Source organism: Aspergillus fumigatus, chromosome 2 (genome assembly GCF_000002655.1).
Source record: "Aspergillus fumigatus Af293 chromosome 2, whole genome shotgun sequence".
NCBI lineage: Eukaryota > Fungi > Ascomycota > Eurotiomycetes > Eurotiales > Aspergillaceae > Aspergillus > Aspergillus fumigatus.
Genome location: NC_007195.1, coordinates 3,674,944 through 3,701,465, shown reverse-complemented (window position 1 = coordinate 3,701,465; position 26,522 = coordinate 3,674,944). Strand labels below are relative to the sequence as shown.

The following is a 26,522-nucleotide window of genomic DNA, read 5'->3' as shown; positions in this document are numbered from 1 at the left end:
TCCCAGTTCTTAGTTATGAACAAGTACTGTATTGTACTGCCGATTTCCGATGTTCTACCGTTTCCCAGAATATGAAATATGATAAGAAGAAAGGAAAGCCCTTTATGATGCAAAGCGGGAGGAAAGAGATCCTCTACCGTCGGAGACAAAAATAACAATACTTTTGAACACGGTGCTCACCAGATGCACCTTCATGACTCTTCGTAGACACAATGTAAATGCATGGATGGCTTGTAAGACCCACCCGAGGAAGTATTAGATCTAACACAGTACCCTCAACACCCACTTGCAAACAATAATTATGTATAAACATCCCGAATGGCTGACGGCGAAAAAGCGATGCAGATATCGCTCCTCACCAGACATGGGAAAGATGCTGGTTGTCGACCTCATCGCAGTAGTCATCACACATGCAACAGCCGTATTTCTTTTGCGGTGACCGCCTCTGTAGCTGACCAAGCCGGCTTTTTGCTCAGTCCGAGACGATCTGGTCATCATCATTCACCCGTAGCTCTACCACGGGTAAATCTTCATCGTCGTCATCGTCTAGTGGTGGAGGGATGTCCTGAATCGGAGCTTCCTCCTCCATGGGCGTGCCTGGGAACACCCCCTGACCGATTGGACTACCGGTCAATGCGGCGAGGCGCAAGTCGGAGTCGCTGAGATCTCCGCCGCCCACCGCTTTATTGCTGGCATCGTCGTCAAACAAATCCTCGTCATCAGAGATCGATCCCGGAGGCACTGTGGTCATCTGTGAAAGGCCATGAGCATCTGTGACTCGGTCGAAGGACCACGTGGGTTGGCTTGAGTAGGAGAGCGGGTTGGCATAGGCTCCATCGCCGAACTCGTCTTCATCAAAGCTCATACCTTCCAGTCGGTTTGCTTTCGCGAGGCTCTGCTCGCCAGCGGCTGGGCTGTCCGAATAGTCAGGGGGGGATTCATCATCATCACTGTCCTCATTCCTCGCCCGGATTCCAGTTCGCAAACCACCATCTCCCGCTTGGTGAACTGCTCCGACTCCGGCTAAGGCGCTCGACGACCCATTGCGGGAGGAGCCGCCGAGACGCAGCCCGTTCCCCGAAGGCGACTGCATGCGGGACGCAGCCGGGGAGTTGTCCTCACTGGCTGGTCGAGTTGACGACTCGGTGATTTCTTCCAAGATCTTTCCGCCTAACGGACGATCTGAACGTCGACGGTAAAACAATAGATACGCGGCGGGAGTCACCACGCTCTGGGGATCAATTGGTCGTGAGACAGACGAATCTACCGGTTCCCGTCAGCCAACACGGTTACCCTTGGAAGGAACGTGGTCACAGAAAGCTCTTACCATTGTACTCGTTCCATTGGCCACTCATAAAGTTCTTTGCGTAGGCCGTATAGTGACCGCCTCCTAATCCACCGTAGTGGTTATCAACCGCGAAAAGATCATAGATTAGGCTCTTTCCTTCTTCCGGCGATTCCACACGGCCGCTCATGTCTAGCCCTTCAACGGGGAAGTCGACCAGCACATCCAGCTTGTCCCTGAAACCCCTGCTGGCGCTGAATCTCTTCAGGTGCATGACAAGGATGTCGGGAGTTTTCCACAATTCGAACTTCTTGCTGGCTCTGCGATGCTCCTTGCAGCGGGGGCAGTACCATGCATCATTCTCGGAAAGAATTTCCTCTTTGTTGAACTCGTCAAGACATTCGTAGAGTGTAACGCCCCTCTTCTTCCGGCTCCGACGAAGATCACGGCGTTTGGCGAGTTCCGGATCAGGAATGCGCTCCACGTTAGTCCACGTAGGAGTTCCACGTAGCCCGTCAGTGTCCTTCTTATCCCCACCAAATAGGGCATCGTGGGCTTGATCGTTCCAATCTAGCACGATACCTTCACCCGGGCGAATCAGAGGACGCTCGCCGCTCTGAATTTTCACAGCCTTAGGGCGACTAATGTTGGAGAACATGTCAGAGTCACTGTCAGAAGCACTGCCAGCACTTCCATCCTGATCCGAGTCATCGCTTGTTTTTCGGTCGGTCACTGTACCGGATTTTGTCTGTGAATTTTGCACCGTTGTCAGTCTGCTTGGCTTCTTTGATGAATGTACTGTGCGGCTGCTTACCTCCTGTTTGCTAGCCGACTGTGCCTTGACCCTGGCCAACATCAATGGATAGTCCTTGATATCGTCCACTGAAGACCAGCCGAGAGGTACAACTTCGTGGGACGATTTAAGAATCTTCATGTCGAAGAGGCTCCGAAGGCCAGGTGCAATAGAGCTGCCAGGGCTCGAGACAGCATTGTCACACTTGGCGTCTTGAGGAGATGGAGTATCCGTCTCGTCAGAAGCGTCGCGCATGGAAACGTCCACCAAGCCATCCTCACCGTCCACGGATGAGGTCTTGATTTTAGAATCCGCAGAATGCGCATCGTCTTCATTCATCACAACGGTATCCGAATCCTCTTGAGTTCCCCCTTGCTCGTCAGCATTCTTGATGTTCGCCTCATTGAGAATGTCTCGTGTTGTTAACGTGGCAACAGCTTCAAGAACTTTGCGGAGGATGGCATCGTAACTTAGAGCCTCTTCTCTGCTGATGATTACATACAAAGGAGCGCCGAAGAGTGACCGCTGCATATTCCCGCTGTTATTCGACTTTGGCCGGTAATGCCGATTGAAGATGGGCACTAGCATTCGGTCTGCCTTGGGTGAATCAAAGCTTGGAATTTCTTCATAGTCTGAACGGCCATAAGAAAAGTAACTCTTCTGGCGCTTGTCGGGATTATAGTTCGTGGGAACAGACTCGACCTCGAAGATTGCGATGTCATCGCCTTGGCCGATCTGGCAATCAGCAATGGACGCAGAGTTGTCAAACATCTTATAGAACTTGCACTTGTAGATTTCGGCCATGACGAGACGCTGGGGATCCGAGCCCATCTTCTTGGCTACTAACTCCTTGAGCGCCTTGATGCTGGCGTTTTTATCAATTTCCACGTCAACGATGACAGGCTTGCGGTGGAGAGGAAAAAAGAAGATCTCCTTGCTCCAAAGATTTTCGATGGGAAGCTGGAGTGTCAAGTTGTTGAATGGATCGAAGATGATGCTAACCTTCTCGCAGACAGGACAGACAAGAGTTGACTTGTACATGCCAGCAAAGAGATCCGTGATGACCGAGTCATTGCGGGCTTTGTAAATGTCCCAGCATTTACTGGCAAACTCTTTGAGGGCCACCTTATCATGGACCATATCGTCTGTGGAGTCTGGCTTCTCGATATATGGCTTCTTCTGGATTCTGTTCAAATCTTCTTGCAGCCCATCAAGCAGGAACAACAGAAATTCCTGCGAATCCTGTTGACCGTATCCCGAGAATGCTGGACCATAACGACCAATGGTGTGTTTAAATTGGCGGGGAGCGAACGACGACTGACCCGCTTCGTCGTAGAGCATGCGAAGAAGGTTTGCGTACGCCTTGGCTATATCACCATTATGGGCGAGAGGATTACTGGGGTTGAGATCTTTCTTATACACATCGTCTACCGAGATTAGTTAGTGGATAATAGCCAAGGGCCAGAGGGGAAAGGTGAGAGTCCGTACTCAGGAAGTAGTATGTGAGTTCCTCCACACTGCGCACACACTGTAGAGCAGAGTTCATGTAGCAGGTATTTCCGAGGTTGCTCAATCCCGTGCAGCCCCTGGGCTTTCCATCTTTACGCCGGCCCCTAATAGGTTCTGGCGCGGGAGATGATCTACCACTGTTGTTAGGACTCTTGTTCTTGAGCTTGGCAGGAGCGCCATTCTTCACACTGCCACTCGGAACACCTAGTCGATCGAGCGTCTTCTTGGATACTTCTGAAGCCCACTCTCCACCAACGCGCTCCTCAAGCACCACAACATCACTGGTAGACAAACCAACTCGATCCAAGGTAGATCGACCGTTGAAATTGGGATTATTAGTTTGATCCTTGACATTATCGACCAGTTCTCGTTGAGCGCCGTCCGATAATGAGAGGAACGTATTGAGGTCAAGCACAAGATTGTTACCAGCATTGGCAACCAGGGAGGCCGTAGGGGCCGGAGAAGCGCTCCGTGACGCAGCGGGGGTGATTGCAGCCGATGCCGTGGCGCTTCCCAGTCCTCCTAGGATTCTCCATACACGAACTTTGGTAGACATGTCAACATTGGCCAGCCCCTTCACTTGCTTCAGCCACTTTTGGAAGTTGGTGTGTCGGCTGGACAAAACCTTTGCAGGCGGCATATTCTTCTCTCTTAGACTCTGTGGAGTGGTCCCGGCGGCCGGGTTTGCTAGCTTCAGAACGGTGAAGATTGGTGGATAGAGCTCGTACTGAATATTTTGAGCATCACCTTCCTCCACGGTGTTGTGAGCATAGCGAACAATGGCTGGCGATTGACTAGCCAAGCCGTACCATCGCATGATCAAATCCCAGCCTTCCTGGGGCACTATCTCAAAGTCCTCTCCCATCTGCAGACCTGGACGCAGGGGCACAAAGGGCTCTCCGGCCTCATCGTGGAAGCCGGTGATCGCTGGGTCTGTGACCAGCACAAGGTCGGAGTTATCCACGGGTCCAATTTCTCCTTCAGCTGCCGACTTATCTGCCTTGTCGGCGTGGGTCGAGCTGCGAGAGAGCACCCGCTTTAGCCAAGACATGGATACCAGATATCCCTTCTGTTTCTCCTTCAACGGCTGAGCCATGGTGCAGGTCACCTGAGCGACTTGGTCGTCGATAGGAGGGAGATCATGAGACGAGATGGAGGCCTGGGCCTTGGATTCCCTTCGGGTCGCCGTGGAAGCGGTAAAGGTCGACATGCTGGATGGTGTGGGATAGACATTGTCTGACCCAGAGTTGTCACTGCTGCCGTTCGAGTTTCCCTCCGCTGTGGTTATATCCATCGCGTCTGTGTGATGGGTTAGAGAAACAGATCTCTTCTCCGTCGAACCTAGATCCATATCCACATCCTGGTCGGCGTTAGGAGCCGACCGTTTAATACCGGGGGAGGATGACCGAACGTCACCTCCAGTAGGCGGAACGCTGCCATCCTTTTTGTCGGAACCAGACATATCCGTCATGGTGTCGCTGTGTAGGGTGAGTCCTGCGCAGGCGATCGAAGGATAGTCGGCGGCACTACTGGCGGATTCCGGGGTCGGGGAGCGGGCGGCGGTGCCAAGCACTTCTTCCTGCAAATGGGCGGGAATGTAGCGAGGAGACGGGGACACAGAAGGGCTTCGACTTCGGTTCGACCCGGACGTAGACGATGGTCGAGGGTTTGGTGGCAGGGAAGACGAGTCGGAAGGGGGGTGCAGACTGTGACGTCTTCCAGCCTGCGAGGCAAACGACAAACCCGGAAGGGCTCCTCCTGGTCTGCGAGGCTCTGCAACCTTACGGCGCTTTGTGGAAGACGTCGTGACAGTGAGCTGCGCACGTCTCGTGGCAGCTCTGGGTAACACGATAATGGTCGACTTGAAAAGGCAGGCCAGTAGCTGATGATTTGATGATAATGTAAGATTAAACCAGCTTATAAAAAAGAGTCTAAAAAAATAATAAAAGCAAGAAAACCCGCCAAGTGAGGGGAGGAAAAGAAATGAATCGAAAAGAAAATCCGACGACCGTCCAGGCGGGAGTCGTCGTTTAGTCAGTCCGTCCCGGTCGCCAGTCACTTGCTGAGTGGTTGAGGCGAAAAAAAGGGCACTGTGGGGATTGAAGCTAGAAGGCGGAGCCTGGATAGGGTTGAATCTGATCCACTCTCGATTTTATTGGTAAGTTCTTTTAGATCTTCTTCCTTTTGTGAAGGGACATTGATGGGGTTAAAAGGGAGTGGGTGGTGAAGTTGGTTCATCTTGCGAGCAAACCAGGGAGAAAAAAAAAAGGCAGAACAGGAGATGGCTGCAGACGAGAGGTATCATCTCACCGTGATCGTCTTGAGTCTCTGGCTTCCTCTATTGCGTTCTTCAAATGACACAGAACAAGAGGAATAACAATAGAAGAAACAGATGAAGATTGATTCATGACTGTGGTAATTCTATTGTGTTGGCCATTGACTGACTCGGAGTGTTGACCATCAAAACCACCCATCTTGATAATTTCCTACTATAGAAGACGAAAGAAAGCGCAGTCATGATATTGGACTAACTTGACGAGTTAAATCCGTTTCTCTTGATATTGCCATTGTATTTGTGGGAAGACACAATCTTGAGACTAATTCAATAACATTTGCGGTTAAAGTAGTCGAGTCACCAAGGTACTAGCCATCCTAGTGACAGCTGGCTCCCTTTCTATCTGCGTCCACCTCTCTTTCCACTCCTTCAATCATCTTCACTCCTTAGTATAGAAGCGATAAAGGTCATTCCCAGGCAAGACATATACAACATCAGCACGACTCCCAAACTCTGCGTTTGCCTGGTCGTTTTTGGCAACTACCTTGGCCAGGTTCCCACGGTAGGCTCGCATCAACAATTCGCACCGTTCGCAAAGCAATAAGCCGCATCCTCGCGCATGGGGTGAGGTTGGTTGTTTGACGGGCTCCTGGTACTTGTTCACAAGCTGGAGAGTGCAGCAGCCGAAAAATGCCGGATTCGGGCAGAGAGAACACCACGGGCTGATCTGTTTCGGGAGCTGTCCTGGCGACGGGATCAGGCTGTTATAGGCGGCGTCAAAGTCGAAGGTGTCTACTTTGTACCCTTTAAGAGGGATGATGTAGTGACGTGTGCAGTTCACAACGTGGATTCTCTCCAATGCACAGGTGACGCACATTCGACTAGGCTCGTGACCATCTTTGACATGTCCTCCATTCATCTCGACATACCTGCCATCACCGAAATCGATGACTTCCACGGCCCTTCTACCCAGTCCCATGATGCCATAAACGAAATTGCTACACCAGTGACAAGGGTTCGTGCCGTCTGGTGGTGGCTCATAGGCGAAGTTCACAGGATGGGCCAAGGAAGTGTGGATAATTCGGATGTTGCCATTTTTCAGGGCTGGCGTAAGGGTGACTGGGTCATCAGGCTCGTCTTCCGCTGTGAGAGGAGGAATTGTGTCCCAGATGGACTTGGAGTCACCAGGGACTGCACAACTCTCGCTTTTCTCTTTCTTCGTCCTTGGCTCCAGCGGCGGTTTGCCCTTTGCTGGGCCGGCGATACAAGGAGTTTCCGTTGCTTGACATTGCTCGCAAGATACAATGTGGTCGGTTTCGCCGTGGCTGTAGGAGCATGTCTTTCCTGAGCGCTTACATCTCTCGCACGCTCTTTTCCACTCCGGAGGGATAATCAGCTCGCAGTCAATGCAGTCATCCTTGCATTTTTGGCACGGATATGCAAACTGAGCTTCAAGGAGTGAACACTCTTGGTGAATCTTGCGGCACGCCCAACAGCCCTTGGCTGCTGCTTCATCCAGGTCTACAAGCTGCTCATGACCCTCTTGCTGGCGTTCTCGCTTCCGAAGCGAGTACCGCGAGTTCGACGATTCTTCCGTGCTGTCGGCTATATTCCAGTACTGCATCAACTGCTCGGTATGTTCAGGCGGTATGTCTTCCTCAGTCATGGGAAGAGCAGCAAGGAATGCTCTTCCAATGGTGGAGCTAAAGGCCATGATGACAATCAATTGTTCCGAGCTTCGAGATTGTTTTTTGGGTCGATTTGATTCTTTTGTGCGAGATGCACGCTTTCGCCTAGAATCGATCGTGTCGTGCTCAGGGCGATAGTCACTATCACTGTCGTCGTCAAGCCAGCACGATGGGATGGTCTGTTTGCCCCTTAAGCGTCGTCTCCGTAATGAATACTTGCATTCTTCAGCAAGGGTGTTAATCAATTTGGCACTTGGGCTCCGAAAAAGCTCAATATCCTGTTCAAGTCTTTGCAGTGTATAGGCCATGATTAAAGGGGGAATTCGGATGTTGGGTGTGTATAGGGAGGAACTTCTCAATGAGAGGGGGGTTGTTCAAGCAAAAAATGTGCAAGATCAAGATGTGCTAGATTGACTTGAGGATGAGAGGCCTCCGGTCATGAATAGTGGAGCACGAGATGAAGCAGTGAACGTAGTATAAGGTCTTTTCTAAGGATAGCATACTGGATGGCCTTGCTAGTTAGGTGCTATTTCAAATCATCCATCTGCCGTCAAGCTGAGATGCAGGTAGTGTGAATGTAATAGAAATGCGGAGGCTATATAGATCGAACCCGTGAAGAGTCCGTAGGGTGTGGTGGGTAGGTATATGCAGCAACACGGTCTTAGTTGAGATGCTGTCCTGAAAGCAGCAAGTGGGTTGAGCTGGTCTCTGATGAAGTGAATGTAAAATGGAATAATATGATAGCATCAAAGAAAGAAACCAGGTTTTTGATCCTCAGATGTTTCAGAACTGTCAGGCACCTCATTATCTTGTTAAAAAGCGAAAGGAAGTCGTCTTACGGCATCCCATGCTGAGACATGGCCATGGCCAACTCTGATATGACACTTGAGTGTCACGACTGTTGTCTCCCTCTAGACCTGACATCATGTTTAGTACTCGCAACTGCGATATACTAACTTTCATAACATCATCGGATCGTAAGATGAGAGATGAGAATTGAAGCTCCCTTTGGTGTTTTCGGTTCAATCTCAGGCCCTTGATCCCGAGGGCCAAATGGGAATCAAATATGGAGACAACTTCAACACCCAGTCTTGCTAATACTCCAAAACCGCACGTGTGTATACTCTTTTTTTCTGGTGCTGCAAAGCCATGTGCTTCGCCACTGCATGTCTCTCGAATGCCCGGTACCTTTTAATCTCAAGGTAAATATACGTATATTGCGCCGATAGCGTCGGACAGTTGGGAGAAGAATGGAAGTATAAAGGACAGGCAGTAGACACCCATCTTACAAGATAAGGTGGTAGGTTGGCATAGGATTACCTCAATCAATATGGTAGTAACCTGGGGTGTGATTGCAATTGTTTCTTTCTCATCGTTCCTTTATCGCAGCTTCCCGGATCCGATCAAGGCTGCAACAACCAAAGCAAGTGGTTGCGCTTAGTAGCAAAGTACGAGAAAAATAGAATGGTTAGAAAGATGATGGTGTCGATAATGAAGATGGCTGAATGCATTTATCGGAGAAAGGATGAATAGAAATAAGTCAATACCAAGAGCGACAATCGTGAGTTGTCAAGGGCAGATGAGATATAGTTGTAGTCGTTCCGAGAAGATGGTCGATCTAGAACCGGCCAAACCCCCAAAAGGGAAACCTAACTTCATCCCTTGGTAGACAAGCAGGGACAAAACTTATAACTTGCAAGAACGTGTTTCATTTACTACTTAGCATTAAGATACGTGGCTGACATTTCCTAGACCTGCTCGTTAATGACACCAAACACCATATGCTCTGAGCCCTAGAGTTTCAACCCTGAATGGTAAGGGAACGACAGAAAGAACGCCAGCCCAGGGGTATTAACAAGTAAGAAAAAGCAAACTCAAAGGAGCTTTCAGGTCTGGAAACTGTACATGCGCACTTCGCAATCTTCGCTGCCTGTAGCGAAGCGGCTGTCGCCAAGGCCGATGCAGGTCACTGGTCCTGAATGGCCAGTAAATGTGCGCTCGCATTTGCCGGTCCTGGGATCCCAGATCTTGACCATGCGATCCTCAGCTCCCGAAACGATACGGAGAGTGTCGGCCGCTAAAGCCCACACTCCTTCCAGATGACCAAAGAAGGTTCGCAAGCACCTTCCGGACGAGGTCTCCCACAGCCGAATGGTCGAGTCAAGAGCGCTGGTTACTATGTAACGTGGTGGCGAAGGACGTCCGTCGTCGAAAGCCGGGCCAAAAGCAGAAGAGGGAGTGTCCGAGGTCTGACCATCAAATCCAGGTAAAGCCTGCGGCGAAGCAGCTGGACTGTCGCCAGAGGTGACGCTAACGTTATCATTCTCACATTCGACATCATGATCTTCGAATTCAAATTCCCTAGGAAGGGGAACAACCTGCTGCACCTGACCAACATGCCCGTGAAATGTTCTGATGCAGGACTTTGTATCCAAATCCCAAAGTTTGACGGTGCAGTCGTCGGAGGCAGAAAATACTGTTCGAGAGGCCGAGTCAACTCGGACGGCATTGACCCAGTCGGTGTGCCCACGCAGAAGGCAAGTAGACTTATCCTCGAAATTCCAGATCTTCACGGTCTTGTCTACAGACCCAGATGCAAGGATAGTTGCGTCAAAATGCAGGCCGACTACACCTCCACGGTGGCCAGAGTAAGTAGATATGCATTCGCCTGTCCGCCAGTTCCACACCTTGAGAGTATGATCCATGCTGCCACTAATCAATTTCGTGTCGTCGAATTGAAGACAGCGAATGCCGGACTGGTGTCCCTTTAGGGTGCGAAGCTCCTCGCCTGTTTCCGTGTCCCAGATTTTGATCGTAGCATCATAGGACCCAGTAGCCAGGATATTGTCCTCAAATTGCAAACACATAATGCCGTTACTGTGTCCCTTGAATACTCGGGTGGAGCAGCGCCCATATTTCCAGTTTGTGCCCACTTTAAAGCGATCCTTGTACACTTCCTTCCACGGTCTGTATCGTGTTTTAAAGTAGTCCTCATTTTGCTCTGATTGAGAAACAATAGACGTGCACTGACGTTTTACCATGGCCGTGTCTTCTTTACCCGATTCCGGTTTTCGCTTGGATCCTGCCGCTGCAGTTTCGATAGTAGCCGAACTGCCTTCGATCCCCGCTGGCTGCTTGCTGACATCCCATGTAGCTGCACGGCGTTCGATTTCGCGCTTAGATTCACGCAATCGTTTACGATCGAGAAGAGGAAGGCCCCAACCACATTTCTTGCACTTGCGATGAATATGCTGCTCACACATTCGGTGCCAAACTACATCATCGTCGGCCAATGCTCTCCAACGTCTAGAGACTTGCGCGGCTTTGCAGAGAGAGGTCGTGTCCAAATAACATAGAATTTTGAAAGAGATTTCTGGAGGGAGAGCCGTGAGGAAGTCGATACGAATCAAATCGCGGACTGTTGCTGAGATGAAAGACAGTTGCGGAAAGCAACACTGTGCCATTATGCCCTGCAGGATGAGTTTTCGGTGCTTCGCCGGGGCCGCAGAAAAAATCGACCAAGCATGCGCGATGCCTTGCTGATCACTCTGTGGTAGTGTTTCCAATTCCTTTGCAGTATGTCAGCGCGAGATTTAAGACACTTTAACAAGGATGGTGCACTTGGATGCTGGAAGAAGAGCTTACCCGTTGTAACTTGTCCATTGTCGGCTCATCAGCCTGTCGCCTGCACTTTAAATCCGGTCGGTGACGATAACAGTATTTGGAATTTGCACTACTGATTTCTACCGGCTGACCACCTTGCGAACCAAGAGGAGCGTACTGTTCGGGGATATGCCTGGCTAGGAAAGGTGCGACGTTCTTGCCAGCCAGATTTTCACGTATTGGTTTTTGGGTGTTGAAACTGTGGGGCTTGTCCTGTGTCGATCCGGGCTCCGTTTCAACGTCTTCGACGGTCTCAGATGGGCCAAATACAGATGTAAAGGAAGAATCTCCTGGGAGGTAATGCGGCTTCTCCGCCGAGGCACACCCGTCTTTCATAGTCGAGGTGGAGGATCCGTGACCATCGCGAAACGACAGTTCATGGGCATCCATAGCGGCACTCAACCACTCATCTGGTATATTTCAAGTCGTGTCAACGGTCTTTTGAATGTCGTAGAGATATGAAAGATCGAGGATTGCAGCAGCCGGGATCACTCGTGAGGTCAATGGAAGAGAGGAAACGAGGAGGTAGGGTGTACGACCAATGTGGCGACCGTCGGAGATGATGTGGTGCCTCAGATGAGTACCCGGGAAGGCGGTGGTAACTGATGAGTAGATAAGGAGTACAAAAGGATCAAAATTACTCGAAAGCGAGAGCTTGCTTTATAAACTAGAGAGTGCAGTAGAAATTAAAATTTGCAGAGCCGCTGATATCTTTTGCCTGTACTGATCAGAGTGATTCAACCCAGAGACATTTTTATTATTATTATCAAAGTGCCTGGATCACGCAAGAGCAACTGCAAGTCTCGTGCTGCGGCCGCCATTTTGCGGGTGGGGAGCACGTGACTTGATATCGATGGCGCCATCGCCGCATATCGTCGCATCAGATCTCACCAGTGTTCTCTGTCCCGCAATTTCCATCCTGATGGCGTGAACTGTGATCATAACCACAGTGATAAATCTTGCAGTGGTCCACTTTGACTACTCCGTAGGTACCTTTAGGCGCTTACCTAGCTTGGTGCATTGTCCAATCATTGAGCCCAATGGCATCAAAAATCGCCATTTGTAGGATGGATTGCGGATCCTCCAAGTTAGTTCGAAATGCAGACTCTACTTTAGGAGTCTTCAAGTTCTGACTTCTACTGCTGATTCTGGACGGCCTGCGGGTCTGGGCCTCTGGGGTACATAAGACATACCAATATGGAGTACAAAGTAGATCGAGACTGTTCTCAAGGTCGCTCTTTGCTGCATAACGCACTCCGGTACCGAGTCTTACCTTAGCTACTGAGCAATCTGACCTTGACCTCAGATCTAACGCTCCCTTTGTAGATGGGGACTTCTAGGCAGAGCAGCTAGGAGCAGCTCCGTACCCTCATCTAGTCCGCTTTAGCAATCACTGTTGGTCATCAGGAGAGACAGTTGTAAGGCGCAGTGGAAGTAGCAGTTATCTCTCAATGATAACTCCAAGCCACGGCTCAGTGGCTGGTTCTCACCCACTTCATAGTTGCAGCCATCCTCGAAAACACGCAGATGCAACCCTGTTCCAGCCCTGTCCGCTGTCAATTTGGAAATGAAAGCCCCAGCGGGTCAATTAGAACGCCAATCGAGGTAGGATGTGAAAAGGCTATGCAATCCCACACCGCTAGCCACTCCACTTAAATAGTTATTCCTTCAATACTCTAGCCGATTATCCTATATCTGGTCCATCCTTGCGCTTCATGCATTGGACTTGTGCCCTTCCAACGCGTTGTCAACAGGATATGATGATCATAAGATGGAATCATTGGCGTCAAAGGTATTGTCAATGTACGGATTCTGGTGGCCCAGGGTGAGATGAAGGCTAGAGAGATATGGCGAGATCATGTGACCAGTATCACATGATTCTATAATTCAAACCTACTGTCCTATAATTAGGGAGATGGTGATGTCGACATCCATCCTTGTGAAACATCTTGTGTCATCTAAACCACTTTCGACTTCTAGTTTATCGATAGATCGTCATTAACTATATGTACTGTCCCTGTATCTACACCGCCTGTTGACCTGTTGATCTAGTTCACAAGCCACAGACCCGGACCAAGCATTCCCGTTCTCCGGTCACTCCGATGGTACCCTGAACATAGCATGTATGCTATAACCATTGCTTGTTACGATTGATTACAGCAGGTAGATATTTCTCTGGGAAAGGCTGGAGCGGTCTCGGGAGATCGATTTCGGTCGACATCAGATCTTCACATCAGGTGCAGCAGCTCCTTCCCTATTCCTAAATCGCTAAGCGGCGTTCTCATACTTCTGCTTCTGGCTCAATTTATCTATCTGAATTTCCGTTATTCTTTGATAGAAATTGCTATTGGAAAGAAGAAACTTATCGCTCTGTCCAACAAGCGAGTCATAGTCAACCTAAAACGCCACTTGAGTGTCGACAGGGAAAGAGGCGGACAGAAGGTGACAGAACATCACCTCATTTTTCTACATGAGGTGACTGTGAACTAAAATCACGCATTCTCAGGGATCGCTCCCTGCTCGTCACTAATCGACGCAGGATTGGACTTCCCGAATAGCGTGGCTGAAGATCAGCCTTCCGTGCGTTATTATTACTTGCTTGGAGTCATTGAAAGTATGTCATCCTCTGAATCCTCGTCAGTGTCCGGAGGTGGACGTCCCGATGCAGGGCGGTTGCCAGGCGAGGAGCAGGCGATGCCTCGACTCGATACCCTTATCTCACATCTTGTTGCGGCCAAACGATCCTTGTCGTCAATTAATCATGTGTGGCGAGCCAATGAAATTGTCACAGCCGCTCGTGCTGCATTAGAAGAATGTGTGGTCGTGTCCGCGAGGACGGCCTTTCTCCGTCGGGGGCTTAACAATCAACTGCGGCTGTTGTATAGTGTCCGAACTGAAGTGGAGGAGATCTCCCTTCGTGGACGCTCGGAATTTGCGGCTGTCTTGAAGGACCTCGACGACGCGGATACGCGACTGAGACGCACCTTAGAGCTTCTTCGGGAAACAATTGTCCACCCTGCCTTTCGTCCTGAAGGAGAAGATCCAAAGAGTCTGCATGACTTTGTTGATGAGCGAGGTGTAGAGGAACTTCATGCAGCTTTGAAGAGCTCAATAGATCGCACCACTGCGGCACAAGCACAACTAGACTCCTCCAACCATGCCTTTGATGACGAGCTCCTGTCTATTAAGGAAGCTCTGGGGACCTATAGGACCGCTGCGAAATTAGCCTCGTCGCGCTCCTCCTCGTCTGCATCTTCCTCGTCGACATCCAATTCCAGCCTGCCCTCCATATCAACCATGCCATCTATGTTGCATTCGCTGGAAATGCATGCACAGGAAATGGCCAACCTACTGGAATCGTTAGTCCGGCATTTTGATCTCTGCGTAACAGCTGTCAAACACACCGAAGGGGGCGGGGCTGCAGCGAAATCTATCACGGGTGATATGCCCGTTGGCGTACCCGTCAGCGGCCGTATGGGCTCAAACATTGAAGAAGAGATAAACAACAATCTGAATGCACCATTGGACCCACTAAGCAATTCCGAGTATCAAGAAATGGTGAATGTCCTGTTCAAGGATGCAGCTGAAGCGGAAGATGTTGTGATGGAGATTCAAGATCGAATAGGCGAAATGGAATCTGTTCTGGAGAACGTATTGGCTCAACGAGACGCTCTTCGGTCCATCTACAATGCCACAACGGACATTTACCAGCATCTTTCTTCTCTTGGGTCAACACGCTTGCCGGGCTATATCGCTCAGGCGCACAACTTCACGCAGGTGTGGCACGAAGAGAATGATCGTATAAGTGGTGGCTTGGCAGATCTTTCTGATTTGAACTCACTTTACAATGGCTTCCTTGACGCTTATGACGGTCTGATTGTCGAGGTAGCGCGTCGAAAGCATGTGCGGCAACGCGTCGAGAAAGTCCTCCGTGATACCAGGCACAAGCTGGATCAACTTTATGAGGAAGATGTCACTGCCCGCGAGACATTCCGGGTTGAAAAAGGGGACTATCTGCCATCCGACATATGGCCCGAAATAGGCCGGGAGCCCATGCGGATCGAATTTCGACGGATATCTGGTGCCAAGGTCCAGGCCGTTAATCTACAGAGCCCCAATGAACAAGAAGCTATCACAGATGAACAGAAGACAGCAAATCGCCTTGCTCCAGTGGAAAGCAAGGATGGAGATGAGATTATTCCTGATTTGCCAAGAGAACTCGTGGAGCAGGCTTTCGCTCGGCTCAAGGCCAGGGCCAAAGATGCAACATGATGCGACTCGCCCCCTTGAGTGATAAAACAGAGAGAGTCAACTTCACACTTGGCAGCATCCTAGAATTCTGTCCCAGCTTCAATATAACTCGTGTCTGATTACGAGCATATTGGGTGGTAGGACAGATTTTACAAAGCGATGTCCATACAGACCTGGACCTTGCCATTGAGTAATAAGGTTGCCTACATGATGAACTCAGAAGAGGTTAAACCTCACCCGAGAATTGGTTCGAGCCCTTTACTTGTAAGACAACACCATTGATGACGCATACTCCATATTCTTTCCGAGATACTGGACGTAGGCGCGTTGTGGGAGTCTAGTATAGGAATGAACCAACATGAGGATGAAAGAGAGCTCTGATGGGCCAGCCAAACTCTTTTTATACCTTATTTATCAAATATCACCAAAGAAAGTATTCTCTATTGAGACAAACCATATTCGCCTATTCGCTCTTTCTATATCGACTTCTGTACTGAAAAACCCATATATGCATCCAACCGTTACTTCATGAGAGTATTCCATCATACAGACAATAAACAAAAAAATGTCCCTCAGAAACCATGGAGTATCCACAAATCTTTTCTAAATGCAAAGGATGACGCGACTCGCTCATTTCTTCTTCCTGGATGAAGTAGAGACGAGCCGTTTTTTGAGATGCTTCGGCATCTTGTTTGCGCGTTGCTGACGCTTTTCCTCCTTGACCCTTTGCTTATGCTCGCGTTTAGAGTCCTTATCCTCGAACCGCTTACCACGCGGTTGTTTTTTCGCAAACGGATCTTCTCCGTGGGGCACCTCTTCCAAGTCGGATGCAGAGTCTGCGACTGAAACACCGCCGCTGGCATCTGATCCTTGATCATCCTCCCCATCAGGGATGTTCTTTGAGGATGATTTGGCTCCTGCAAGGAGATCACGGTAGACAAGGTCCGAGCCTTCACCCGCCTGAACCTTTTCAGCGTCACGCTCAAAGTCGTAGACCTGCTCTAATGTCTGAGGGATGAACTGCTGACGGAAAACGGCGGTGTCTTGCTCAGTTTCGGCTTGATCTGGCTTCAGTGTGTAGAGCTTTTCAATCGCGCCACGCATCTCCTCGCTCGCTTCAATGGTGGCAGGTCCGTCTGTGGAAATGATGAACTCGAAAACGGTACGTTCGGAGAGCGTCTCCACACCCTTTCGGCGAAAAAAGTCGCTCACGTTCTTGATATCCATACGCAAGAACTCCAAGCTGCGAGGGTGATCGTGCTCCACGCTCTGGCTGACATCGATGATATACAGCTTATTTTTGTGGTAAAGTATGTTGTACTCGCTCAAATCAGCGTGCACCAAGTGACATGTCTGGTACATCACACGCATATATCCGAGGAGCTCGATGTATAGTTCACGCCATCTTGTCTCAGGCTCTGGTATGTCGAACTCGACATCCTTCAGACGAGGAGCTGGTAGACCTTTGGAGTTACCGACGAATCCCATGACAAGAACGTGCAGCCGCAGGTGAATTGGTTCCGGGCAGGGGATGCCGGCAGTGTAGATTCTTCGAAGGTTCCGCATCTCCTTCTCCGCCCACAACTTAACCATCGCTCGGTTGTTGCTTTTGCTGTATCCTTGTCTGAATCTGAATTCACCGGTAACGTACTTGTCTCTGTCCTTGAACACCAGAATGCTAGTCTTGTAGACTTTAATGGCACGGTGATGTTGAATCTCCTCCTCGTCGGGAAACCAAATGGCGTGGTAAACATTGGCTTCTTTACCCGTCGACAAACAGCCGTGAATCTCTGCAACGATATTCCGATTGATCATCTGCAACAGAATCATTCGCGTACGTGGATCAAGCACTTGCTCGGATGTTGCTCGGTCGGCCCTGTCGCCACCACGCTCACCTCGAACCGCCAATCCAGACTGCACATGGTCGAGCTTGATCTTAGCCGCATGCCGAGTCAAGGATTTCACCTGATCATCGACGGATGCATATGTATTGACGGTGGGTTTCTGGGTGTTCGTCTTCGGGTAGGTCCATTTGGGCGCATTGGGGTCTGCAGCTAGTTCGTTCACTTTTCGTTGACGGTTGTAAGCTTTGGTAAGATCTGCAGTATTCGATGATGTAAAGTCCTCCTCATCCAACTCTTCCTCGAAGATATCATCGTAGTATTCGTCCTCGTCCTCCTCGACTTCTTGCACCTCGGGGTCTTGCCCCGCCATGGCGGGGATTGTGCCTTCAGCGTTCACATATCCTCTGTTAGGGACATATGTGTGGGATGGTGACAGCCCATCTGCAAGGCTTGCTGCCTGTGTGCTCGGGGTTTGAGTAGACATGACTGCTAGAATGTCCTACTCGTTTGTATTGAGGATATTCCAGCAATCGAGTTGGTAACCGTGGTGGAACTCTTGCCGCCAACACTTTTTTTTACCATAATTTGGTGCGAACCATGTGTTGACTTCACCGCCCGGCAGAAACCCCGCGGGCGAAAACGCGTAGCTTCAGTGGATGGTTGATCGGCCTCGCGTTTCGATGGTTCTTACCGTCGCATACGGAAGATCACCTTCACAGACTATTGCTTGCCTTTCATCGAAGGTAATTCTGACGGCCACAGGCAGGGGCTCAGAGCGTCTTCTTTGAAATCGCTGGCTGCGTGATGTTCTGGATGCAATAGCTGTCATTTAAATTCTCGCATCGCGCGCCTCGAAGATGTATGTCAAGCAAATAATCATACAGGGCTTCAAAAGGTATGCGCTGTCATCTGAACAAACTCTGAAAAAATTGAGTGTTGCGGCTAAATCTCTCATTGCCTCTAGCTACAAGGACCAAACGGTCATCGAGCCCTTCTCCCCAAAACACAATGTAATCGTCGGTCGCAATGGTTCCGGCAAGAGTAACTTCTTTGCTGCAATTCGCTTCGTCCTGAGCGATGCCTATACCCATCTTGGCAGGGAGGAACGACAGGCCCTGCTTCATGTATGTGGCGCTCTCTCTCCTTCGAATGTTTCGCTGGCTCACATTCACTAGGAAGGTTCCGGATCTGCGGTCATGTCCGCCTATGTTGAGATCATTTTCGACAACTCCGATGATAGATTCCCTACTGGAAAGCCGGAAGTGGTCCTCCGTCGAACTATTGGTCTCAAGAAGGACGAATACACTCTAGATCGCAAAAATGCGACCAAATCCGATGTCATGAACCTCCTCGAATCGGCCGGTTTTTCGCGATCGAATCCTTACTATATTGTGCCGCAAGGTCGAGTCACTGCATTGACGAACATGAAGGATTCTGAACGTCTAAACTTGCTAAAGGAAGTTGCTGGTACTCAGGTCTATGAAGCGCGCCGCGCGGAGTCGTTGAAAATCATGCACGAGACGAACAATAAGAAGGCCAAGATCGATGAACTCTTAGACTTTATCAACGAGCGGCTCGCTGAACTGGAGGAGGAGAAGGACGAACTGCGCAATTTCCAAGAAAAGGATAAAGAACGCCGATGCTTGGAATACACCATCTACTCGCGTGAACAACAAGAAATTTCTGGCATCCTTGACAATCTAGAGGAACAAAGACAGACCGGCGTGGAGGACACAGATCTTAATCGGGACAGATTCATCGAAGGAGAGAAGGGGATGGCGCAAATTGACGCAGAAATTGCTGAGTGCAAGCAACAAATTGAATTCCTGAAAGTCGATAAGGTCCAGCTTGAAGACGAGCGCCGCGAGGCCTCAAAGGCTCTTGCACAGGTGGAATTGCGTGCTAAATCGCTTTCCGAGAACCAGGCTACAGCCCAAGTGCTCAAAGCACGCCATGATGAAGATCTCAGGACCGTCGAACGCGCGATCAAGGAGCGCGAGGCTGAACTCGAGGAACTCATTCCTCGCTTCAATGCAGTCAGAGAACAGGAAGACAACATCAAAGCGCAGCTCAATGAAGCCGAAACAATCCGCCAACGTCTGTATGCCAAGCAGGGTCGCAACTCGCGCTTCAGGAATAAGTCGGAGCGCGATAAGTGGCTACAGGCCGAGATCAGGGAAAACCACACCTCTATTTCCACAGTACAGGCCGTGATGGCGCAGACTCAGGAGGACATCAAAGAGCTTGAGAACGACATTGCGCTTTTGGAACCGGAAACGGAACGCTTGCGCCAACAAATTGATGGCAAGGGAGACACTGTCCATTCTGTGGAGCAACAGGTCCAAGCTGCAAAGGACGAAAGGGATAGGTTGATGGACCAGAGGAAGTAAGTTCGCTTTCTATTTCTCCCTCTTGCCTTAACTCAATTTGACCCTGAATGAACGAGCTCGATGTCTCTAACTATCTTCAAGAGAACTGTGGAGAGAAGAAGCGAAGCTCGACTCAATTCTTGCCAACGCTTCAAATGAAGTGGACCGGGCAGAACGTACGCTTTCTCAGATGATGGATCACAATACCAGTCGTGGAATTGCGGCCGTTCGAAGGATCAAGCGTCAACACAACCTGGAAGGAGTTTATGGAACATTGGCGGAACTCTTCGAGGTGAATGACAGATATCGGACCGCGGTTGAAGTCACAGCTGGCCAGAGTCTGTTCCATTATGTCGTGGACACGGACGAGACTGCGACGAAGGTGCTCGAGATATTGCAGCAGGAGAAGGCTGGACGAGTGACTTTTATGCCCCTGAACCGACTCAGATCCAAGCCTGCCAATCTGCCTCGAGCGAGTGATACGATTCCAATGATCGACAAACTACAATATGATTCTGCCTTCGAAAAGGCTTTCAACCACGTGTTTGGCAAGACGATTATTTGCCCGAATCTTCAGGTTGCCTCACAATATGCTCGAAGCCATGGTGTCAATGCGATTACCCCCGAGGGCGATCGGTCTGATAAGCGAGGTGCGTTGACCGGTGGTTTCCACGACTCTCGGCAATCTCGACTTGACGCGGTGAAAAACCTCACGAAATGGCGGGATGAATATGAGAACAAGAAAAACCGAGGCGCAGAGATTCGGAAAGAGCTGGAGAAGTTGGACCAGGTCATTACGAAGTCTGTCGGTGAATTACAGAAGCTGGAGCAACAGAGACATCAGGTACAGCATAGTAGTGGACCGCTCCGGCAAGAGCTCAGAAGCAAACGGGATCTTCTCCAGAAGAAAAATGACAGTCTTGACGCCAAGCGCAAGGCTCTTCGCAATATCGAGACCAATTTGGCCGCTTTGAGCGATCAGGTGAATGCATTTGAGGCGGAGCTGAATACACCGTTCCAGAAGGCGCTGAGCAATGAGGAAGAGGCGCAGCTCGAGTCACTCAGCGTCGTTGCTCAGAATCTTCGGCAGCAATATCAGGAACTCTCTGCTCAGCGAAGCGAGTTGGAGGCTCGAAAGTCGATCCTTGAAGTCGAACTTCGGGAGAACTTGAACCCTCGTCTCGACCAGCTTGTCAGCCGCGATACTGATATGGGAGATGATGATGGACAGGGAAATCTGAAGGAGACCGAGCGGGAAATGAAGCGACTGCGCAAATCGTTGGAGAATCTCAGCCAACGCCTCCAGAATGTGGACGAGTCTATTGAGAAGGCAAATGCTCAAGCAAATGAGCTCGAGAAACAGAAGGCTGAGATCCGTCTTGAACTAGAAGAGCTGGCGAGATCCATTGAAAAGCACCAGCGTCGCATGGAAAAGAATATGCAGAAAAAGGCTGCCTTGACCAAGCAAGCAGCGGAATGTGCGGCAAATATCCGCGACTTGGGCGTGCTTCCAGATGAAGCGTTTACCAAGTACAAGCACACCGACTCGAATACCGTTGTTAAGAAGTTGCACAAGGTCAACGAGGCTCTAAAAAAATATTCGCATGTGAACAAGAAAGCGTTTGAGCAGTACAACAGTTTCACCAAGCAGCGCGAAACCCTAACCAGCCGCAGAGAGGAACTCGAAGCATCGCAGAAGTCAATTGAGGAACTCATCTCAGTACTTGACCAGCGCAAGGACGAGGCCATTGAGCGTACGTTCAAGCAAGTCTCGCGTGAGTTTGCCAACATCTTTGAGAAGCTCGTCCCCGCGGGCCGTGGGCGCTTGATCATTCAGAGGAAGACCGACCGTGCTCTCCGACAAGAGGATGACATGGACTCCGACGACGAACGGGCTCAGCAGAGTGTCGAAAATTACGTCGGAGTGGGCATTAGTGTGAGCTTCAACAGTAAGCATGACGAACAACAGCGAATTCAGCAACTTAGTGGTGGTCAAAAGAGTAAGAGCTTTCTTTCCCGGGCACACCGTTTGACTTATTGACTTTGAACAGGTCTCTGCGCACTTGCACTGGTCTTCGCAATCCAAGCCTGCGACCCGGCGCCGTTTTACCTGTTTGACGAGATCGATGCCAACCTTGACGCTCAATACCGAACTGCCGTTGCGCAGATGCTTCAGTCCATCTCGGAATCTACCAATGGGCAGTTTATTTGCACTACCTTCCGTCCAGAAATGTTGCATGTAGCAGAGAAATGCTACGGTGTCAGCTTCCGGCAGAAGGCTAGTACGATTGACGTTGTGTCTAGAGAAGAGGCGCTCAAGTTCGTTGAGGAGCAGAAGACTTAAGAATAGCGCACCTGGACGGTGACCAATGACTGAACTTTATTACCCGAGTTTCTTCTACTCACTTGCTGGATTGGAGGATAGCAGGCGCACTATTGATAACATTTCTGCTGTGGAGATCAGATTATATCCCTATTCTCGTTTGCGGTATCGGGCTGCTTTGTTTGTCGGGCATCTGTCTATATGTACTTTGAACCTAACCTAGTATTCTTCCTCTCCTTTCAGCCCTGGTATTTTTTTTTATCAAGTCGAAGGTCTATTCATTAGCATCACAACATCTAAATAGGAGATATAGCCTCGGTCTGTCTATACACATAAAACTCCATATAGAGTCCTAATTGGGAAGCCCATCGCGAGGCGGTTCCTGCGTCCACTCGAAGAGAATGCTCTCCGGGACATCCCTGATAAGAACATGGATATGTTCCAGACTCCTCACACTCTGCAGTGCCGTCCAATTCTTGAACCACAGCACATGATCCTTAGGGTTGTTATACCCCTCTCTCGCAAGTCGCTCTACAAACGTCCTTCGCACAAACTCCTCAATCAGCCTGCGACTCTCATCCGTCAGGTCTCCACCGTGTTCCTGGACAGGCACAGGGGTGCGCAGCCACACGCACAAGTGCGCAATTCCCGGCGCAAGACCGTATGGCCAGTCGTTGCGGAGGATCTTGTAATCCGAGGGATCGGCAAAGGGGATCGGATTGTTGTAAGGGAAGACTGGCTCGCTGTCTGCCACGGCGGTGCCGCTGGAGTCATCGGTGCCGGCGGGTTCCGGTAAATGCCAGCCCAGACGACGCTTGCAGATGAAATTTGTGATGGAGCCGTATTGGGCCTTGGTGTCTCTGGACCAAGAGAGGTATCGGACCAGATCGGATGGTTTCCGCTTCAGAGCGCCGAGATCATTTCTTGCTGTGTGCGGGGAAAAGGCGAACTATCAATAGGTACTCCGGGTATGTGCTTGTGATGCGGAACTGGAAGTGGGATGGTCGAGGAAGTGGAGAGGAGGAATGAGGGGAGAGGAGGGGACCTCGATGGGGGGTTGTTGGGGAAGGTGGTTGCCATCACTTGTTGATCAATCTATCTCGTACTAGGTAGGGTCTGGATCTCATACCGATGATATCTTTGAGGTTGTCCCAGTCGTGGGGAACGAATTGGTCGTCTGTCATGGCCAAGACCTCCCGGTCGGTGTCGGTGAGGTTAAAGGCAGGAGGTTCAGACGTGGTATCCATTATGCCTTCGAGAGATATCGTTTCTTGAGACAAGCAAGACTTGATGCCGGAAATATTGTTCAAGACGGGCAATTTTAGTCTAGATATGGCTCAGGATCACTCGCACGAGGAATCCGACGGCTTACCCCCCAGGAAAGGAAAGCAAACCCCAACGAGCCCTCGGATTCCGCGCCTGGTGCTACAGCGGAATTGCAGGGGAAATCCTTGAGCTGATCTGTTGTTTATCGTGAGATCTGAGCTCATTCATACAATAAATGACTGTATGGTCTGGATCCGGTGTTCCTGCGTACACATGATATTTCTACATAGAACTTAAATCTTTAAAAAAAAAGGATACGGGGTCAACCATGGGGACGTTGAGGGGACATCAGTTACCGCCAGCTCCACCCCAGCAAAGATAAAATAAAACAGAGCCCCGACTGCCGAGCCATCTCCGTCGTGGATCTCTCTTTTTCCCTTCCCTTGCCCCCAACCGCCCCTCTCCAGATCTCCCTCTTCCTCTCCTTCTCTATCTTCAACATTTTTACCAACCGGAGGATTGTCCGAGATGAGGTACATACTTTCTTCATGCTTCTGCGCTCGTCAATTCCAATGTTGTGGGCATCTAGATCTAGCTAATATTCCGCATCACATGTTGCAGTGCATTGTCATCTGAGAATATCAATGGGGTCTACATCCCGTCAGCCCTCCTCCTCTTCGGCACCTTCATTGTGAAGAAGGAGTTTGTCCCATATGCAGTGGCTGTGACCGCTATCCTGGCTGGACTGAAGCTGTTCACAGGCGGCAACAGTACGTGCATCTGTTTTATTCACCGCAAGTAATTTCAACGTACTGACCAACAATCCCGCCCTCGGCAGAGCCCAGAAAAGTTCTCAACCCTACCGAGTTCCAGGAATTCGTTCTCAAGGAGAAGATCGACGTCTCGCACAATGTTTGCATCTATCGCTTTGCCCTCCCCCGTCCCACCGATATCCTGGGCTTACCCATTGGTCAACACATCTCCCTCGCTGCCACTATCGAGGGTCAGCCGAAAGAAGTTGTCCGCTCCTACACTCCCATTTCTTCGGACAATGAGGCCGGTTACTTTGATTTGCTCGTAAAGGCCTATCCCCAGGGTAACATTTCCAAGTACTTGACCACCTTGAAGATTGGCGATACCATGAAAGTGCGCGGTCCCAAGGGTGCCATGGTCTACACTCCTAACATGTGCCGTCACATTGGTATGATTGCTGGTGGTACTGGCATCACCCCCATGTTGCAGATCATCAAGGCCGTTATTCGCAACCGCCCTCGCAATGGCGGCAACGACACCACCAAATTGGACCTGATCTTCGCCAATGTCAACCCAGATGACATCCTCCTTAAGGAGGAGCTGGATATGCTGGCTGCTGAGGATCCGGACTTCAACATCTACTACGTTCTGAACAACCCTCCCCAAGGCTGGACTGGTGGCGTTGGATTTGTTACTCCCGAGATGATCAAGGTTCGCATCATTTCTCCGCATGCTGATTAGATTGGTTCTCTTGCTGATCTCATATCTTCACAGGAACATCTCCCTGCGCCTGCCAGCGACGTTAAGATTCTGCTCTGCGGCCCCCCTCCTATGATCAGTGCGATGAAGAAGGCTACCGAGTCGCTCGGTTACACCAAGGCTCGCCCCGTCAGCAAGCTTGAGGACCAGGTCTTCTGCTTTTAGGTTGCGAAAAACGATGCAAATCTTGATATCCATGTTCGTCTTTTGAGCCTGGTCTCTATTTCGCGTTTTGCATTCCGAGAGCAGATGTCTTGGTCCGGCGTCCGCTCCTTTTATTGTATATGTCTGTGAAGCTCTTCGATAGATCAGTCTGGCTGGGCTCTATGTCTCGTTTAATCGGACGACGGTCAGTTTACAGGAAAAGAGCTTCATAAGTCAGCGATTAGATCAAAAGTATTGTACGGCCCATAGTGAGAGCCGCAGCGCTGTTGTATTAACATGAACTACGATTATGAGGTGTATCTAGGTACCAATATATCGTTTGCCACACGGCTAGGATCATTCTTACTCTCAAGATCAATGCACCTCCAGCAGCTCATCGACCATATCCAAGAATTTCTGTCGGTATTCGTCTGCCGTCGTTGTGATTGTCATGGGCCCATGGTGACCAATAACATTAAAGGTCTGCACCACTGTGGTCATAGCCTGCGCATGCAGCTTGTGTTTTGCCCAGAAGAAATCCAAGATTACCGCGCGGTACTTCCACTTCCCATCAAGGGACTGGAATCCTACGCGCCATGGATTTTTCTTTCCCACCACGCCGGGATTGGAGGACGCTGGGTAACGGATCAGAAAGAGTGAGTAGTCAACGGCATTTGCTGACTGAAGGAAGCGAGTGTCGGCTTCAAGTACTTCTCGAAACCGTTCATAGTCCGACTGCGGCATGTGTATCTTATCCTCAAACTTATCAGCTAGCCTATTCAGGGTCTCTTCGCTGACCAATGGATCCGGTAGTAAGTCCCGCTCCGGGTAGAAGTAGTCGATTGGTTTCAAATCATACGTCTCCCAGTCGTCCTTGGCAGAGTCCTCCTCCTTCCCGACTAGCATATTCTCCATGATAATATGATGAGCCGGCGTGGTCTTCAACATGCTTCCGATGGTTCTGTACGGTGCATACACATAATCTGTTATCCAGACCAGAATTGAGTCTGCATGAGTGCTCATGAACTCGTAGTACGGTTCGAGGAGGTCTTCTCGGAAGAAGGAGTGTTCGAAATGTCGCGGGAGACTCTTGACGAGAAACTTATTGTTGGAGGTGGAAAAGAATGTCTACTCTATGTTAGATTTGACAAATGCTCACACATATATTGTTTCTTAGTCAACATACTGATCCGGACAACCCCAAATCCCCCATCGGCTTCAATGGTAGGGTCTTATTCTCGCTGAAGAAACACGCTTTGTACTCCACCTCGTCGATTTCCCAGACATCATTGCGAAGTTTGCGGAACAGTTCGTCGCGGTACCTGATGAGTCTAATATAGAAGATACTGAAGAATGCTAGGATACGCCCAAGCAGCGACTTGCGAAACGCTTTCGGGTCACGAAACAGCGCAAGCTGGATGGACTTGGCCAAAGCTGAGTGACGGCGACTTCCTGTCATGGTTAAAATGCTGTTTACTTAATCGCATAATCGGCCAGGAGGGCCTTATGAGTGACATGTTTGAAGCGTCGCGAAGATTGCTCTTTGTACCTCTGGTACATTGTCGGGAACAGGTTGTTGAAGTCTAATGACGTCAGCAGC

The 26,522-nt window shown here is 50.0% G+C and overlaps 9 protein-coding genes across 9 annotated transcripts; 3 read left to right on the top strand and 6 right to left on the bottom strand.

The window, feature by feature from the left end:
- Positions 1-472: 472 nt before the first annotated feature.
- On the bottom strand, positions 473-6,061 carry AFUA_2G14130 (putative ubiquitin-specific protease UBP12; the record flags this gene model as incomplete). Its single annotated transcript, XM_750653.1, has 4 exons — positions 473-1,263; positions 1,328-3,505; positions 3,567-5,518; positions 5,898-6,061. 4 exons carry the CDS (start codon positions 6,059-6,061, stop codon positions 473-475), a joined length of 5,085 nt encoding a protein of 1,694 aa, XP_755746.1.
- A 240-nt stretch (positions 6,062-6,301) lies between these two features.
- AFUA_2G14120 (putative C6 finger domain protein) lies at positions 6,302-7,858 on the bottom strand (the record flags this gene model as incomplete). Its single annotated transcript, XM_750652.1, has 1 exon — positions 6,302-7,858. One exon carries the CDS (start codon positions 7,856-7,858, stop codon positions 6,302-6,304), a length of 1,557 nt encoding a protein of 518 aa, XP_755745.1.
- A 1,380-nt stretch (positions 7,859-9,238) lies between these two features.
- On the bottom strand, positions 9,239-13,055 carry sconB (F-box/WD repeat-containing protein). Its single transcript, XM_750651.2, has 2 exons — positions 11,196-13,055; positions 9,239-11,119 (listed from the first exon to the last, which is right to left on the bottom strand). Exons 1-2 carry the CDS (start codon positions 11,601-11,603, stop codon positions 9,437-9,439), a joined length of 2,091 nt encoding a protein of 696 aa, XP_755744.1. The 5' UTR covers positions 11,604-13,055; the 3' UTR covers positions 9,239-9,436.
- A 774-nt stretch (positions 13,056-13,829) lies between these two features.
- atg17 (autophagy-related protein 17) lies at positions 13,830-15,485 on the top strand (the record flags this gene model as incomplete). The annotated part of the gene is made up of 1 exon (XM_750650.1): positions 13,830-15,485. The coding sequence occupies one exon, from the start codon at positions 13,830-13,832 to the stop codon at positions 15,483-15,485; it is 1,656 nt and encodes a 551-aa protein (XP_755743.1).
- A 609-nt stretch (positions 15,486-16,094) lies between these two features.
- On the bottom strand, positions 16,095-17,792 carry AFUA_2G14090 (serine/threonine-protein kinase RIO1; the record flags this gene model as incomplete). The annotated part of the gene is made up of 1 exon (XM_750649.1): positions 16,095-17,792. One exon carries the CDS (start codon positions 17,790-17,792, stop codon positions 16,095-16,097), a length of 1,698 nt encoding a protein of 565 aa, XP_755742.1.
- Positions 17,793-17,968: 176 nt separating this feature from the next.
- Positions 17,969-22,021, top strand: AFUA_2G14080 (chromosome segregation protein SMC; the record flags this gene model as incomplete). The annotated part of the gene is made up of 5 exons (XM_750648.2): positions 17,969-18,203; positions 18,273-18,432; positions 18,484-19,694; positions 19,780-21,677; positions 21,729-22,021. Exons 1-5 carry the CDS (start codon positions 18,166-18,168, stop codon positions 22,019-22,021), a joined length of 3,600 nt encoding a protein of 1,199 aa, XP_755741.1. The 5' UTR covers positions 17,969-18,165.
- A 148-nt stretch (positions 22,022-22,169) lies between these two features.
- On the bottom strand, positions 22,170-23,247 carry AFUA_2G14070 (GIG1 family protein; the record flags this gene model as incomplete). Its single annotated transcript, XM_077804199.1, has 2 exons — positions 22,170-22,927; positions 23,130-23,247. The coding sequence occupies 2 exons, from the start codon at positions 23,245-23,247 to the stop codon at positions 22,353-22,355; spliced, it is 693 nt and encodes a 230-aa protein (XP_077660361.1). The 3' UTR covers positions 22,170-22,352.
- Positions 23,248-23,794: 547 nt separating this feature from the next.
- cbr1 (cytochrome b5 reductase family protein) lies at positions 23,795-24,943 on the top strand (the record flags this gene model as incomplete). Its single annotated transcript, XM_750645.2, has 4 exons — positions 23,795-23,799; positions 23,888-24,036; positions 24,105-24,730; positions 24,794-24,943. The coding sequence occupies 4 exons, from the start codon at positions 23,795-23,797 to the stop codon at positions 24,941-24,943; spliced, it is 930 nt and encodes a 309-aa protein (XP_755738.2).
- A 354-nt stretch (positions 24,944-25,297) lies between these two features.
- On the bottom strand, positions 25,298-26,381 carry AFUA_2G14040 (phosphatidylinositol phosphate kinase family protein; the record flags this gene model as incomplete). Its single annotated transcript, XM_750644.1, has 2 exons — positions 25,298-26,050; positions 26,109-26,381. The coding sequence occupies 2 exons, from the start codon at positions 26,379-26,381 to the stop codon at positions 25,298-25,300; spliced, it is 1,026 nt and encodes a 341-aa protein (XP_755737.1).
- Positions 26,382-26,522: the final 141 nt, after the last annotated feature.

What these genes read in the sequence shown, in the direction of transcription:
- sconB (XM_750651.2), bottom strand. Translation starts at nt 11,603, where the DNA reads ATGGATGCCCATGAACTGTCGTTTCGCGATGGTCACGGATCCTCCACC. An exon ending in CAATGGACAAGTTACAACGG is followed by an intron (nt 11,120 to 11,195) that starts GTAAGCTCTTCT and finishes CATACTGCAAAG; the next exon opens with GAATTGGAAACACTACCACA.